Genomic DNA, 16,224 nt, shown 5'->3' on the forward strand with positions numbered 1-16,224 from the left:
CCTAATTTCTTTCATGGAGGGTTCCCGGAGAAGGGACTCTCCCGCAGCATGGGGGATAGCACAGAGTCCTGTGGAAACCCATTATACAACTGCCATGGGGTAGAGCAACTGTCCGCCAGCACCACCTTCTGGACCCAGTCAGCCAGGTAGGAGCAGAACCACCACAAAGCAGTGCCTCCCACTCCTAACCTGTCCAGCCTGTCCAGAAGGACACCGGGGCTGATGGTGTCGAAAGCCACTGAGAGGTCAAGGAGAACCAAGAGGGTCACACTCCTCCTGTCCCTCTCCCTGCACAGGTCATTGTACAGGGCAACCAAGGCTGCCTCCATCCCATACCAAAGAACCTGACTGAAATGGATCCAGATAATCTGTGTCCTCCAAGAGTGCCTGAAGCTGCCAAGCTACCACCCACTCCAACACTTTGCCCAAAAGTGGAAGGTTGGCGATGGGACAGTAGTTATCCAGTATCCCTGGATTCAGGCCTGGTCTTTTTAGGAGTCGCCTAGCCATTGCCTCTTTCAGTGGGGCAAGGACCACTCCCTATCTCAATGAGGCGTTGAAAGCCTCCTGACCCAGGGCCAAACCTTATCCACAGACCTTCCAACCAACCAAGTTGGGCACTGATGTATACAAACAGTAGAGTCAAGCTCCTGACAGATCCAAATGATTTTTCCCTCAAAGTGCTGAGCAAATTCGTCATAGCAAAGCATCAAGGTCATCGGGGTCTCATGTGGCGAACCAGCTTGTAGGAGACACTGGACCACCCAAAATAACTCAGCTGGACAGCACTGTGAGGAAGCAATAGAGGCGGCAAAGAAGTCACTCTTTGCCCACTTTATTGACACAGAATAGGCTTGATAATAAGCTTGTAAATGTGTTTGATCAGAATTGTCATGAGACCAACTCCATCAGACTGATAAAGCACAGAAGGGTGGATGATACATTAACAGAATCCCCAATCTGTCTTGAGAGCCAACACACAGTACAAACACTCTAGAACTTCACCTGAGGGGACAAGAAGCCTGGCAAGAGAGATTAAATCTTTTAAAATTATTGGCAACCCCCCTCCCCAGGTCTCTGGGTGATACTGGTGCTGCACTGAATACCCCGGGGGGCATAACTGCGAAAGAGGGACCCCACCCTCCTTTCACACCCAGGTTTTGGTAACATACACCATGTTGGCCTTCTCTTCCACAATCAAATCATGAATGATGGCACTTTTATTACAAACCGACCTGGCAGTAATTAACAGCACCAGGAGTCCTGAGGGCAGACTGATATGTTTGCCTGCCATCCTTAGGCTGGGGGGACGGCTAGAAGAGCGGACAGATATTAGGCATCTGTCCCCACTTCTCCTAGGTGGGCACACCCTCCCCCCACCACCATAACACCCCTACCCATCACCACCTGAATTGCTGCTCCCCTAAACTCACCTCCTACAAAAAAGGCCAGTGCTAAATGACCCAACACAAACACAAACACACCAAAATAAACAAACAAAAACCCCAGTCCCTGGCACTCTACACCCAACCAGGTACCAGACCGACAGCAGACAGGCAGGCCCTCCCAGGTCCCTTATGGGCACTGGGAGGAAGAAAAGGTCCCAAAAAGAAGTCCTGCCCCCAGCAGCCAGGTGTCACTGGCGAGAGCACGGAGTCTCCCTGCTCCAGTTCCAATTCCTCTCATGCTGCAGCTCAATAAGGGGGGCAGGCAAGGTGAGTTCCAGCTCCCAGAGCCCAGTGCAGCAGCAGCAACGTGAAAGTGTGGTGTCCGGCTAAAAGCCTGCAGGGAGGGCCTTCCTGCCCACAGACCCACCTCTGCCACAGACCGAGACAGTCTAGATGGAAAGGGGGCAGCGGGTAGCCCATGGTGGCAGCAGTGAGAGTAGCTGAGCAGGGCCGGCAGACAGGGGCCCAGTTAAAGTATGCAGTTGGAACAGCCAGGTGGAAAAAGCATGCAGGAAGGTCCTTCCTACCTGCAGCCCCACCTGTCTGCATGCCGCACTGGTGAAGCGGCCCACGTCCTGCCTGCACTGGCCCAGTTTCTGCCACAAACTAGGTTAGTCTAGATGGAAAAGGCGGCAGCGGGCAGCCTGCAGTGGTGATGGCAGGAGCAGTTGAGCAGGTGCTGGCAGGCAGGGTCCCAGAGAAAGCAGGCAGGTAGAACAGGCAGGTGGGCTGCTCTACCTGGCCAGGCTTATAAAAGTAGAAAGAGGACTGAGTGGGTAAGGTTAGTAGTAAAAGCATCTTTAGAGGTGACGCTGTGTCTGCATCTTGCCTGAAAGAGATTGTGATTAAGACCTCTGTTAAAAAAACACAAAAACCTTATCTCCAATTCCACAGGATAATTTTTTGCTCATTCCTGGATGCTCAGATTTCAGTAGTAGCTAGGAATGTGTACAACTGTGGCTAATACACCAACTGTGCTTGTTCCTAGAGATGTCTGTTCATGCCAATCTTAGTCACCTCCCATTTTAACTACTGTATCACATTCAGCGTTGGGCTGCCTTTGAAAACTGTTCAGAAAAGGCAGGTTGCTTACCTGTAACTGTCATTCGAGTGGCCATCTGTGCATTCATACATATGGGTGCTGCGCCTGTGCAGTGCCTGTAATCGGGAAGATTTAAAAGCTTCATGGTTTTGGAGGGAACTCTGTACCCTTCCCCCATAGTATAAGAAGGCGGAGTGCCTGCCATTTCCTCAGTCTACTGAAGACTGATCATTCTCCTCCAAGCAGAAGTGAAAATTATTACACGTGTTTAAGACAGTAAAAGTAAGTACATACATATACATGAAGATACACTCTACGGATCCATAACCAAGCGAAAACACGATACCGTAGAAACCCAGTCACCGACACCGAGTGGGTCTGGCGGGTAGGTTGTGTGAATGCACAGATGGCCACTCGAAGAACTACAGTTACAGGTAAGCAACCTGCATTTCTTCGTCGTGGCCTCTGTGCATCACACATATGGGTGACTAGCAAGCTTACCAGACCCGGAGGCAGGGTGGTGTCATCACTGAAGAACAGAAGAAAGAACTGCATGACCAAAGGAGCAATCCTATCTGGCACGCACATCAAGGCAATGTGCAAGAGGTAGTCCAAGTGGCTGCCTTGCAAATGTCATGGAGCAGAAGCTGCAACAGCCCTCATGGAATGGCCTCTGGACATGACAGGTAAGTCTAGTTTAGAAAGTTGATAAGCCAGTTCAATGGTCTGAACAATCCATTTCAAGAGTCTTTGGGACCCAGTGGGAGACCCTTTGTCACGTTCAGAATATTTGGTGAAAAGCTGCATACGAGTGATGGGTCGTAGGTCTTAATGCAGACTGGAGAATGAATTGAATATCAGGATGTAGGGCGCTCCAATCCGATGGACCATTCATTGGTATCAAGGGAGGATGAACGGCTGTGTCCGGACACTGCCAGGTCGGTGTCAGGACCAAGAGGGCCGTCGGTACTGAGGGAGTAGTGTGATTTATCGAATGAGTCAGGCTGTTAGATTGAGCGAATGAAGGTCTGGGGGGCATACCATCCCGTTCCGTTGAGTTATGAGATGAGGTATGGGAGACAGTCGCTGAAAGGTGTTGCCAGACAGACGGAGAATGGTAGGAAACCAGGGCTGGCGAGGCCACCAGGGAGTAACAAGAATTCCCCGAGCCTCATCGAAGGTGATCTTGGCAAGAGTTCTCATGATGAGTGGTATTGGGGGGAATGCATAAAAGAATGTGTTTGTCAATGGGATCATTAGAGCATCCCCTCTCAAACCCGGACCGATGCCTGCTCAGGAGCAATAGGCTTTGCAGACCATATTCAAGTGAGTGGCAAATAGGTCTATGTCCGGAGGGCCCCAGGTCTGAAAAAGGTGATGACAGACCTGATGATCCAATTCCCATTTGTGAGTCGTTGACTCCTTGTTGTCGGTACCAGCTAGGTGAACAGCGAGGAGGGTGATTTCCCTCAGAATGCACCAGTCCCACAGTCTCATCGCTAGATGAGCCAGGGAAGCAGACTTTGTTTCGCCCTGTTTGTTGATATAAAACACAGTCACAATGTTGTCAGAGGCTACTTGAATAACTTGGCCCCAAAGAGTATTCTCAAATGAACAAAGGGCTTTGAAGACTGCCAGCAGCCCTAGGTAGTTGATGTGTTTGGCAGCCTCGTGATTGTCCGAAGTGCCCTGAGTGCGAAGGCCAGCACACAGAGTTCCCCAACCGGTGAGGGAGGCATCGGTGAACAGAGTCCATGCTGGATGAGGTGGGCGGAACAAAATGCTGACAGACAGATTGCTTTGTATAGTCCACCATGACAGGGTCTGGAGAAAGGAGGCCGGGAGACGAAGAAGCCGGTGAGGTGAAGCTTGTTGAGGTTGGAAGAGGCCGTTAAACCAGAGTTGGAGGGGCCTCATCTGTAGTCTGGAGTATGGAACACAGGAACCATGGAAACCATATGTCCGAGGAGCTTCTGTACCAACAGTGCTGGAACAGTTCTGTCCATGTGGATCTGCTGAATGGATGCACGAAGATTCTCTTGTCATCCTTGAGGAAGGAAGGCTCTCGCAATCATGGAATCGAGACAGGCTTCGATGAAATTGATGATCTGTGAAGGAAAAAGGCATGATTTTTCATAATTAATACACAGTCCCAAATCATCTAAGCAAGTGCATGTTGTTCAAACCGATGATTGAAGGCCTTCTCTAGATAAGGAGACAATCAACCAGTCGTCAAGGTAAGGGTATACTTGAATTCCCTGAAGCCAGAGGTGTGCACACACCAGGGCCATGCATTTAGTAAAGACCCATGGAACAGTAACCAGTCCAAATGGTAAAACATTGTATTCAAACAGGTCGGAACCGACCATAAACTGAAGTACTTGCCTGTGAGGCGGGTGGATGCTAATATGGAAATAAGCATCCTTTAAGTCCAAGGAAGTGAACCAATCCTCTCTCCTGAGCAACGGAAGGATGTTTTGAAGGGTGGTCATCCGGAATTTCTTAGTTTTGATGAATTTGTTGACACCACATAAGTCCAAAATCAGCTGAAAACCACCATCATGTTTCAGAAAATATCTTGAGTAGAAACTGTGTAACACCTCGGAGCGTGAGAGTAGTTGAATCGCTCCTTTACAAAGAAGCTGCTGAACTTCGTCTTTGAGAACTGACGACGGAGACGTATATCGGATCGGTCCCAATGGGGGTATGGTATTAAACTCAATTCTATATCTGTGCTCCACAATGGATAGAACCCACTGATCAGATGTGATGGACTCCCAAATGGGGAGTCGACATTGCAGTCAATTCCCAAAAGGAAGAGGGGAGGGTGGGTTCAGGAGAGGAGAAAAGGTTCGCTCAGCCCATCAACACCCATCAGAATCCGGACAGCGACGGCTCTGCTGATAGCGCTGAGGTGGTTGCTTTAGGCGCTGCTGATGAGGTTGAAACTGCTGCTGGCCAGAGAACTGCGTGTAAGGTTGATACCAGGAGGAGGGACAGGACCAAGACCACTTATGTCTGGATTGGTTGGGGACTTCCATACAATGAGCTGTCACGCCTGATTTGTGGATGGTTTGAGCTTGTGGTCCGTCCTTGTGTTGAACAGCTCCAGGCCATTGAAGGGCATGTTCTCCATGTGGCACTTTGACTCATCTGGAAAGTTGCAAATCTGGAGCCAGGCATGGCGACAGAAGGCTACAGCACCAATGAGGGCCTTCGAATTGCAATCGAAATGATGCCTTGCCATAGAGAGCTGTTGAATCGCCACATGCATCGCCTCTTTGGTGAAGATGCGAGCCAGGTCCCTCTGCTGCTCCGGAAGCGATGCTGTAATATTCTCCAGTTTTTGCATGAGAAAATACTGGTAGCGAGCCAGCGTCACCTCATAATTGGAGATATGGAGTCCAAGACCTGTGGCAGCGTAAATACGGCGGGCCATCACGTCAATCTTCTGCCTTCCTTGTCATGAGGAGTGGTGTGTTCTCTCAACTCGCGACCGAGATGACTCCACGATGATCGAGTTTGGCCTTGGGTGACACAGGAGAAATGGAATGTCCTGTTCATGAACTCGGTACATAGTTTTGTATCACTGTGAATTCGGCTGCGGCTAGTTGGGGAAATTCCACAGTTCCATCATCGCCTGATGGAGCGTTGTGATGAGTGGCAAAATGATAGCGACGGATTGTTCTCTCTTGACGATGTTATAGAACTTATCAGAACAGGGATTAAAGTGGTGCTGGGCTTCGATCTCCAGTGACCTAGCCAATCCCACCAACAGTTCCCCAAATGTCGAATACGACTCCTTGGGTGAGCTGGGACCTTGTGTGGTGATCACCGCATCCAGTGAGGTGGACGCTACATTTGAATCCTCCAACTTGGAATCGTAATGGAGCAGAGGACTGGAGGAGGAGTTGGCCGGCGAGGAAGGGTGCCTGGTCTGAGCTGCTGTGGACATCGATGGAGCATCCCTCGGGATCAGAGACAGTGTACACTGGCGTACCAATGGATAATATCCATAAGGTGCATAGTCATCCCATGGGTCACGATGGGCAGATCCATGTGGCGCTTGCACCCATTCTCCAAAGGGACAGACAGAAGCACGCTGCTGGTACTGCACTTGCTGAGGCAGGGCCCTCGGGGAAGCCTCAGGTGAAGGCTGCGGTGTGGGTGAGCATGCCATCGGAGGAGCCATCTGTGGAGAGTCCCGGATCTCTCAGTTGGAAATTGATCCCAGCATGGCAGCCTCCTGATGTTCTGACGAGGTCAAGATGTAAGGAGCGACCTGTCACGGGGACCTGCATCACCAGTTGGAGAGCTGGTCCGGTTGGTGTCGGTACCAAAGCAGCCATCAGGACCAATGGGGTAGACGATCCCAAATCACGGTGCCGGGGCTGACTGGTCTTCTTGGCTTTGTGAGCCATCTTGTCTGCCTTGTTCTTCTTAGGCTTCTTATGGCCTGAGGACTTGTCGGATCTGTTGTGCTTCCTCTTCATCTTTTGTTTATGAGGCGATTTAGAGGAATGCTTGCCCTCCAGCAGCGTAGCACCATCAGCTGATGGGCGGGGCGGAGGGGTAGCTGAAGAGGAGGGCTGTGCAGTGGATCAGATTGAACCAAGGCCTGGTCCCAGAGAAGCTTGCGCAGGCAGTTTTCCTGGTTTTTTCACACCTGCTTGGTGAAGGCCTGGCAATGGCTGCATTTATCGGTTCTATGACCTCCTCCGAGGCAAAGAAGGCACAGGTTGTATGGATCATGGACCTGCACTGAGAACACTTGCGGAAAGCCACACACTGAGCCACTGAGATTGAAAAAGAAAGATAGAGAAGCCGAAAAAGGTAAGAAGAGAATAAACCTTTTTTTTTGGGGGGGGGGAGGGGGGGATGTGAAAAAAAAACTTCTAACGGGGAGGGATGAATAACTTGGAAATCTTAACAAGAAAACTAAGAGAACAGTGGTTTTAAAGGGGATCAAGATACACAATATAGTTAAAAACTGAGAGACAAAAGGCTCGAGGCACAGTGAAGGGCAGTCACAAGAAGACTGAGGAAATGGCGGGCACTCCACCGTCTTATACTATAGGGGGGAGGGGTGTGGAATTCCCACCAAAACCGTTAAGCTTTTAAATCTTCCCAGCTACAGGCACTGCACAGAGGCCACAACAAAGAACTTCACCTGGTCTAGAATGCTGTGACCAGACAACTGACTGGAGCTGTTACAGTAAGACCTTCTAGGTGACTGCTCTGAACACATGGAGCTCCCTGTTGAAGAAGCCTAGGTTGGCTTTCTCAAGGATGAATGCTATTTTGGGTTACATTAACAGAAGTATCATTTCCATATCACATGAAATATAAGTTCCACTCTAGTCAGCTCTGGTTAGGCCTCATCTGGAGTACTGCATCCAGTTCTAGGCATGACAGTTCAAAAAGATGCAGACAAGCTGGAAAGGGTTCAGAGGAGGGCAACAAGGACAATCCAGGGACTAGAAAGACAGGTTTCCTTCCCTGTAACTGTCGTTGAGTGGTCATCTATGCATTCACACATATGAGCTCTTCACACATGCGTGGAACAGATTGTTGGGAAGATTCTAAAGCTAACTAATTAGTATTTGATGGGAGCCCAGACCCCATATGCAGCTAGCATGAGGGCAGGGACCTCAGTTCAAAGTTGAGACCACCATCATCACTGTATGAATAACGCAGAATAACCCATGTGTCCCAGAGAGACACCAGAGGGGATGGCAGGTGGATAAGTGTGGATACACAGAGGACCACTTGAAGAACGACAGTTACAGTTAAGGAAACCTATCTTTATTCTTCATGGTCTCTGTGTATGACATATGGGCAACTGGTGAGTTTACCTCAAGGAGGAGGGTGGTGTTGCTCAGTGCAACAGAGCAGAGAGGACGGATCTGCCAAAGGCGCAGTCCTCTCTTGACTTGACATCGAAGTAGTAGTGTTTAACAAAGGTCGACAGATTAGACCATGTGATCACCATACAGAGGTCAGCATAGAGTACGGTAGAGGTGGATGTGGCTCTAGTTGAGCTAGCCTTGACAGGTCCAGAAAGTCGAAGGCCAGAGAGGTCATAGGCCAGATGAATGGTATGGATGATACACCTAGAGAGCCTTTAAGGAGATATCGGGTGTCCTCTGTGTGGCTCAGCATAAAGGATGAACAACCTTTGAGTCTGTCTTAGGGATTGGGTTCCTGATTTATAAAAGGCAAGAGCCCTTCTGACATCTAGGGAATGCAATGCAGTCTATAGGAGTAGATGGACTCTGGAAGAAAAAGGGTAGGATGATTGGCTCGTTCATGTGGAAATATGTGGAAATATAGTGGAAATATGACACTACCTTGGGCAGAAGATCTATGCCACTTATGTGAGGTACAGTGGTACCTTGGCTCATGAACTTAATCCATTCCAGGACTCCAGTCATGACCCAAATTGGTTGTGAGCCAAGTCAAATTTCCCCATAAGGGTAGATGTAAATAAGGTTAATCCGTAATGCAACTATTTTTTTTACTCACAAAAATTTAAAGCAAAGTGACAAAGAACAAAGATCGCAGCCATCTCCCCCCCCCCCAGTGATCGTGCGGCGGGGTGGGCGTGATCATGGGCGTGCTGGGGGAGAGGCAGGCACGGGCATGCGGGGGGGGGGGAGGCGGGCACGGGCACGCTGGGGAGGAGGTGGGTATGGGCACGTGGGGGGGAGACGGGTGTGGGCACAGGCACGCTCGGGCAGGGAACACGGACACAATCACGGCCATCTCCCCCAAGCACAAACGCGGCCATCTCCCCCCCTCAGCACAACCGCGATCGTGCCAATGCAGGGAAGGTGGCCGCACTCATGATCATCACCCAATGCAGAGTTCGTGATGTGAGGCAAAATTTTTATATTTCTGTACACAACCCGATTTGGAAAAGGAAACCTGACCAGCAAAAGCTTTTAGGTATAGCTCACGAGGTAAGTTGGAGAACTTCCCAATGCGCTTACGATGTCAGTCGAAGAAGAACTGAGGTCTCACCCAAAGCACCACCCTCAAACTAGCTGCATATGGGAGCCAGGCTTCCACCGAATACTAATTAGTCAGCTTTAGAAACTTCCCGAAAATCCACTCCACGCATGCATGAAAAGCCCATACGTGTGATACACAGAAACCACGAAGAATAAACACTGCTCTATGAGGAGAGACTGAAAGAGATGGAATGTTTAGCCTAACAGAGGCAGAGTAGATTAAGAAGAGGTGGCAAGATTACACAGAAGAACCATACAAGAAAGAGCTTAACATCCCTGATAACCACGATGGGGTGGCCACTGACCTCGAGGCAGACATCCTGCAATGTGAAGTCAAATGGGCCTTAGGAAGTGTGAGCAACAACAAAGCTAGTGGAGGTGACAGTACTCCAGCTGAGCTGTTCAAATTCCTAAAAGACAATGCAGTAAAAGTGCTACACTCACTATGCCAGCAAACTTGGAAAACTCAACAGTGGCCACAGAATTGGAAGAGGTCAGTTTACATTCCAATCCCAAGGAAGGGCAATGCCAAAGAATGTTCAAACTACCGTACCATTGCACTCATTTCACATGCTAGCCAAGTGATGCTCAAAATCCTACAAGCTAGGCTCCAGCAGCATGTGGACCGAGAACTACCAGAAGTACAGGAAGGATTTTGAAGAGGGAGAGGAACTAGAGATCAAATTGCCAACATACGCTGGATCATGGAGAAAGCTAGGGAGTTTCAGAAAAACATCTACTTCTGCTTCATTGATTATGCTAAAGCCTTTGATTGTGTGGATCACAACAAATTGTGGCAAGTTCTTAGAGAGATGGGAGTCTCAGGCCATCTTATTTGTCTCTTGAGAAACCTATATGTGGGTCAAGAAGCAACAGTGAGAACTGGACATGGAACCACTGATTGGTTCAAAATTGAGAAAGGAGTTTGGCAAGGCTGTATACTGTTGCCCTGCCTATTTAACTTATATGCAGAGCACATCATGAGAAAGACGGGGCAAAATGAATCACCAGTTGGAATTAAGATTCCCGTGATGGGTCGGACACAACTTTGTAACAACAACAACATACCTTAAAGTTCTTCTGCTCTTCTGAGTCAGCAAATTCACTCAAATCAGTTATATAATCTTAAATTTCAAGGGTGTAGAATTTAATGAAAAAGAAATGGTTTCCCATATATCACAGGAATAGTCCTGCACGGAGCAGGAAAGTGTTTATCTAGCACAGAACTTGCTTCCAGGCAGGTGTTTTTAGGAAAGGCATAAGTAGGGAATGTATCAAGTAGCCTTCTCCTGTTTCTTGTCAAACAATTGGAATGCAGTAGTCCACTACCTTTGAACATGGAGGTTTTGTTAGCTCTCCAATAAATAGCTCCTCCAGGAATTTGTGTAAATACTCTGCAATAAAAAACTGCATCCATTGAGATTTTCTCAATGGGTCATAAATAGGAAAGGGCTATTGCTCTTTAATGGAGCCCATGTTTTGTATGTAGAAGTTTTCAACTTCAATACTGGAATCTGTATGTAAGCCTAGGCAGCAGGACTCAGGATGGTCCTGTTCCTCAGATCTTGGAGTGCTGTTTCTGGTCACAGCTGACAGTACAGGGCAGAATATATTTTAAATGACCAAAGCTGACTGTACTGTAATCAAAGATACTAGCAATATTAGTGAGGTCTTGGAAACCAGCAGCACCAAGTTTTTCTACTCTTTGTGGATACATTATTTGTTTTTAGTAAGTACTACAGACTAAAGCACTCAAATGGGGAGAAATTAATACCTTTGGGAAAATTAAACAAGGAACTAAGATTTAGAAAATAAATAATGGCTGAAAAGAACAGAAACACTGATGTTAAATATATTTTTCCAAAGTGGTTTGGGTCCTGAGGGTAGTAACTGTGGCATTATATGCAATTACTTGTTGTGTTTTCAAGTCCCCAGTGGCAATAATTGGTCTACCTGTTGACATGCTATTCTTCTTGTTCCACTGTAAGTGGAGGCAACTGAATTGCACATGGGCATAATTACCATCACTGATAGTGTTGGAGATGAGCTTCCCCATCAGGGTTCTGTCAATCACCACTCGCTCCAGCTGTGGCCCAGAAAGGCTTAGGGATACCAGTACACCTGAATGAAAGAGTAGCTGAATCCAAATAAACAAGGGAAAAATATATAATTAGTAGAGAATGAAGTATTTCATAATATGTTTATCACCTGGTATTTCATATAGTTGACAAAATTCATTAGATACACTATGTCATATGCACTGTAAGACTTTTTAATGTAAGAAAAACTAGAGAGAAAGGGAAAAGCAAAATCATACTGTGTCTTGAATACAGCTACTGTAACTATGTATAAAATGCTTCACTACAGGATATAATTCCCCATAATTTGCTTGGCATATAGTTACTTCAGATGTTGTCATTCATGGTGAAAATCCTTCCTTATGCTGCTGCCCTGCGAAAATATGGATAAGCAAAAAAGATACCTCGACTCAAGTATATGTGATGCAGCTACTCAATAACATGTTTAACAACATCAATTAAAATACTCAATTGTTCAAGGGCTGACCATGGTGCTAATAAAAACATATTCCACAAGTAAATAGGATAAAAAGCCAAGAAAATAGCAATGAGAAGTCACAACACAAGGAACACATATTTAACTTGTATACTTCCTATATGTCACAATACATATTTGCAAAAGTGCTATCAGATAGGACTTTAATTGCCTTGTTCTGCTGTGTAAAAACAGAATGTTAAAAGGAAGATATAAAACAATCCCTTTCTGTGTGTTTGCTAAGCCAGGGCTCCCCAACAATTTTGGACCAGTGGGCACATTTGAGAATTTGATAAACTGCTGTGGGCACTACCATAAAATGCCTGATCAATTAATTTTTTTGATGTCTCCCCGTTGTACGTACGAATCTTGCTTCATGCCCATAAAACAATGCAACATTTTTTAATAAAGGGTTATCTAATCCAGCTAGAATTGTTAACTAATTGGTAGTGCAATACAACTCATTTTTCTTCTTAACTTATGTTTACTTTTGTCTAGCAGTTGCTTCTTTGGGGAGGGTGCTATTACACATATGCATTTGGCATTGAGCAGTCTGTAATATTTGCTAATTCATTGAAATTATTGACCTGCTTCAGGAGAATTAACAAATAGAAGGGAAAACAGATTTTCTGAGGCCCTTTGACAGCTAAAAAGTGATATTACAAAACTGTAAAGAAAAATACTCAGCTTCTATAAAACAATGGACTGAAGAAATTACAATACTTTAGATGTATGAATGGGTGGTACATTGAAACTAACTTCAAATGGATGCTTATTTAGATACATGGTTTGCTCTAGTTGAAGTCTGTAATTGACTGCTAACAAGTTGTACACATTTAATATATATCCATGCACATATATTTAAAATAGGATTTCTAAAAAAAATCCTTTTTAGATGATTGTGGGCTTCTCTCTGGGGACTCCCCCACAGATGCTGTATTGGATGTCACTTTGAAATGCTAGATTAGGGCAGAGTAAGACCTCTCTCATTCACAGTTTAATAGTGGATATGGTGGTTGATCTGGCATGTATACCTGGACCTGGGTAAGCCAACACGGGGGAATTAGTCTCTCCTAGGTACGACCAACAGGGTACTTGGTTCAGCATCATGGCAGACTTGGAGGTTGGGGAGGGCAGGTCAGCATAGTCTGTAAGAATTCACTTTCTCTCCCCAGGCACTCTGTCCATCCAAACATATTAGCCTAGAGGTTTTTACATTTTGCATTGGGCCAGTAAGACAGACTATGGATTCTGCTCGTGTTTGGCCCATCTTGCAACCATCACTCTTCCTGTCTGAGCTGACAAAGATGGTGTCAGAGGTGATGTAAGGGTCCCCCAGGTTGTTGACTTTAGGAATTTCAACATGCCAAATGAATCCCATCTGAGGCAGCTCAGGATTTCATGGTTCCCATGGCAACCAGGATCTGTCCTATTATGTCATTGACCCAATACAAGCAGTAAAGTAAAATCTAAACCTGTTTTGCTTTTCCCAGTTGGACATGAGGGTGGTGCTCTGCATGTGATTAACTTTGATTCAGTCTCTTTGTAATGGTCAGAACACCAGCTACTGAAATTTTGACTAACAGAAGCTTTCCCCTTCTGCAACGGTGGGAGACCTATTAGGATGGTCATTCCCAAAGGCTAATAGATCCAGACAATTTCCGGGGGAAATTCTAATTGATATGGCTGGTGCTCATGTCAAAGCCCTGGTCAACTATTAGGTAGCTGACACAATCATTCCTAAGTACCCTTTCTGTTGTGGAGCTTGTGCCACTCTGTGGTATATCCCAGGGCTGAGAACAGTGAAGCAATACAAGAGACAGCTTGAGTACAGATGAAGAAAAACTCCTAGCAGATCCAATTGGATCCTTCTATGTGCCTATAATCAGGCGTATTTAGAGGCAGGGGAGGTGGCAGAGAAACAACATCTTATTGCCTCTATTAAATCTTCTATTCGCTGCCCAGCTGAGCTTTTCAGGGTCATTCAGGGCCTAATACAATCTAACCCAAAAAGACATCTTAGATCCCTCTGAGTCATGCTATTATATATTTGTTGGGCACTTCCAGGATAAATTATCTTGCATCTACTAGGACTTTAACCTGAGTTATAACAGTTGCATCAAGCGAGGACAGGCTGATCCAGTTTTATTAAGTTTCAGCTGGTACAGCTCAAGGATATTGACAAGTTTGTGCAACTTCGTCTTTGCTGAATCCTTCCCATCCTGGTTTACAAAAGTCAACAAGAGCGAACTAGCTGGGCCATGTAGGCGATAATGCCTGTTTACGTGAGGGAGTGGTCCCATGCCCCTCAGAAGAGGCAGCAGTATGACCACTCCTGGAAAAAAATATCCTTCCACAATCCGTTAGATCTTTTGGCCAAAAGCAAATATTCTTTTCCTGGGCAAAGTTCTTGAGTGGGTGGATGCCAACTAGGTTCAGGTGCTGTTGGATGAGACTGATTATCTAAATCCATTTCAGTCTGGGTTCAGACTGGATTTTAGCATTGGCACAGCTTTGTACAGTGACCTAAGCTGGGAGAGAGATAGTGGCAGTGTGTCTCCTGCAATGCAAATTGCTTTGCAAAATTGGTTTGAAAAGCTAGCTGTAATAGCTTTTACAAATACATCAAATCACTTTTACACACAGGACAGCTGCAATCCTATTACCTAATAGCAAGCCCTGAATAAACTAAATGTAATAAACATTACATTTAGTAAAGTAACCCGAATCCACATTAATAACATGTTTTATTAATAAATAAATAATATTATCTTGAAAAGGACATAATTTGAGTTTCTTTTTTTCTCATCTAGCTCATGGTATGATCAATACTCTTGAGGAGTAACCTTACATCTGATATTCTTGATTCTTTTACATTTGGTTTCAGACCCAGTTCTGGCCTGGTAACTGCTTTGGTTTCCATGACAAGCAGCCTGAAGCCAAATACCAGATGGCGATGCTGGAGGACTACCACTTGGCACAATCACATTTACACAGTGGCTGGGTTTCCATGACATCATGAGTAACCTAACATGAGTAACTGGGTATGATCAATTGTTGCGATTTCTGAATCTATACTGCTTTCTGGTGGGTGGCTTATTTTTTAATAACAATCCATGCTGACAACCCATGGCTTTTTCTAGGACAGGTGTCCTCAAACTTTTAAACAGGGGGCCAGTTCGCTGTCCCTCAGACTGTTGGGGGCCAGACTACAGTTTGAAAAAATATGAATTCCTATGCACACTGCACATTAAAATTAATTAAAATTAAATTAATTTAAATTAAAATTAATTAAAAATTTAAAAATAATTAAAAAATTAAAAAATGTTTGTTCTGCTTGCTTGGGCTGGAGCAGAAGCCCAAAATGACACTGCGCTGCCCACGGAAAGGGAGAGCACGACACGAGAGGGAGCCACGAGGGCACGCTTGCCTTGGTCGAGACCTTCTCAGCTCCTTGCCACTGCCCTGCTTCTGACCCACAGGAAGGTCCCATCGCAGGCACGCACTCGACTCCAAGAGGGGGAGCGGGAGTCCAGAGGAGAGCGCAGGGCGGCTTCCTTGGTGGGGAGAGGGCTGTAAGGAGAGAGGTAAGGGCTGCTTTCTGAGGCGAGGTTAGGCAAGGGACGGAGTCACAGCTGGCCAAGCAGGATGCCTCCCGCATCTCCCCACCACGGGGGGAAGCATGGCAGCCGCTCAATGGCGGCAGCTTGCCCAGAGAAGGCCATGGTGAAGGCACAGGAGCCGCGACCCTGCTCTGCCTCAGCCTGTCTACCCCCAGGCTTGGTGAAGCAGCCGCGGCTTGGCCCACAGCGCAGGGACATGGCTCACATAGTTAAAAATAGTGTCGTCTCTCTCTCTCTTCCCACCACCCTCCACTCTTCTGTATTCCTGCTCCATATTCCCACTCTGTATTCAGAGCCAACACATGCGTGCAATAGGGGGGAAGACCTTGCGCACATGCAGTTGAAGGGAGCTGCTACAATTTGGAGCATGTGCTGGCTCTCTGCTAGTCTCCGAAACTGAAAGTTTCAGAGAATGCCTATGCCAGCTCAGACTTTTCAGACTTGTTCAGAAATCGTTGAACCGGATAGGCCAGGTAAATGACCTCAAGGGGCCATATCCAGCCCGCGGGCCGTAGTTTGAGGACCCATGTTCTAGGAGTTGTTCA

The 16,224-nt window shown here is 46.6% G+C and overlaps 1 protein-coding gene across 7 annotated transcripts in view; it reads right to left on the reverse strand.

The window, feature by feature from the left end:
* LOC123035809 (WD repeat containing planar cell polarity effector) overlaps positions 1–16,224 on the reverse strand; it is a 234,238-nt gene that overhangs the window by 148,256 nt on the left and 69,758 nt on the right. For all 7 annotated transcript variants that reach the window (XM_044454420.1, XM_044454416.1, XM_044454417.1 and 4 more), the window contains one exon: positions 11,526–11,640. In XM_044454420.1, the coding sequence (XP_044310355.1) occupies positions 11,526–11,640 (115 nt within the window). The remainder of the gene's footprint in view (positions 1–11,525; positions 11,641–16,224) is intronic.

Source organism: Varanus komodoensis, unplaced genomic scaffold (assembly GCF_004798865.1).
Source record: "Varanus komodoensis strain SLA01 unplaced genomic scaffold, ASM479886v1 scaffold7_3, whole genome shotgun sequence".
NCBI lineage: Eukaryota > Metazoa > Chordata > Lepidosauria > Squamata > Varanidae > Varanus > Varanus komodoensis.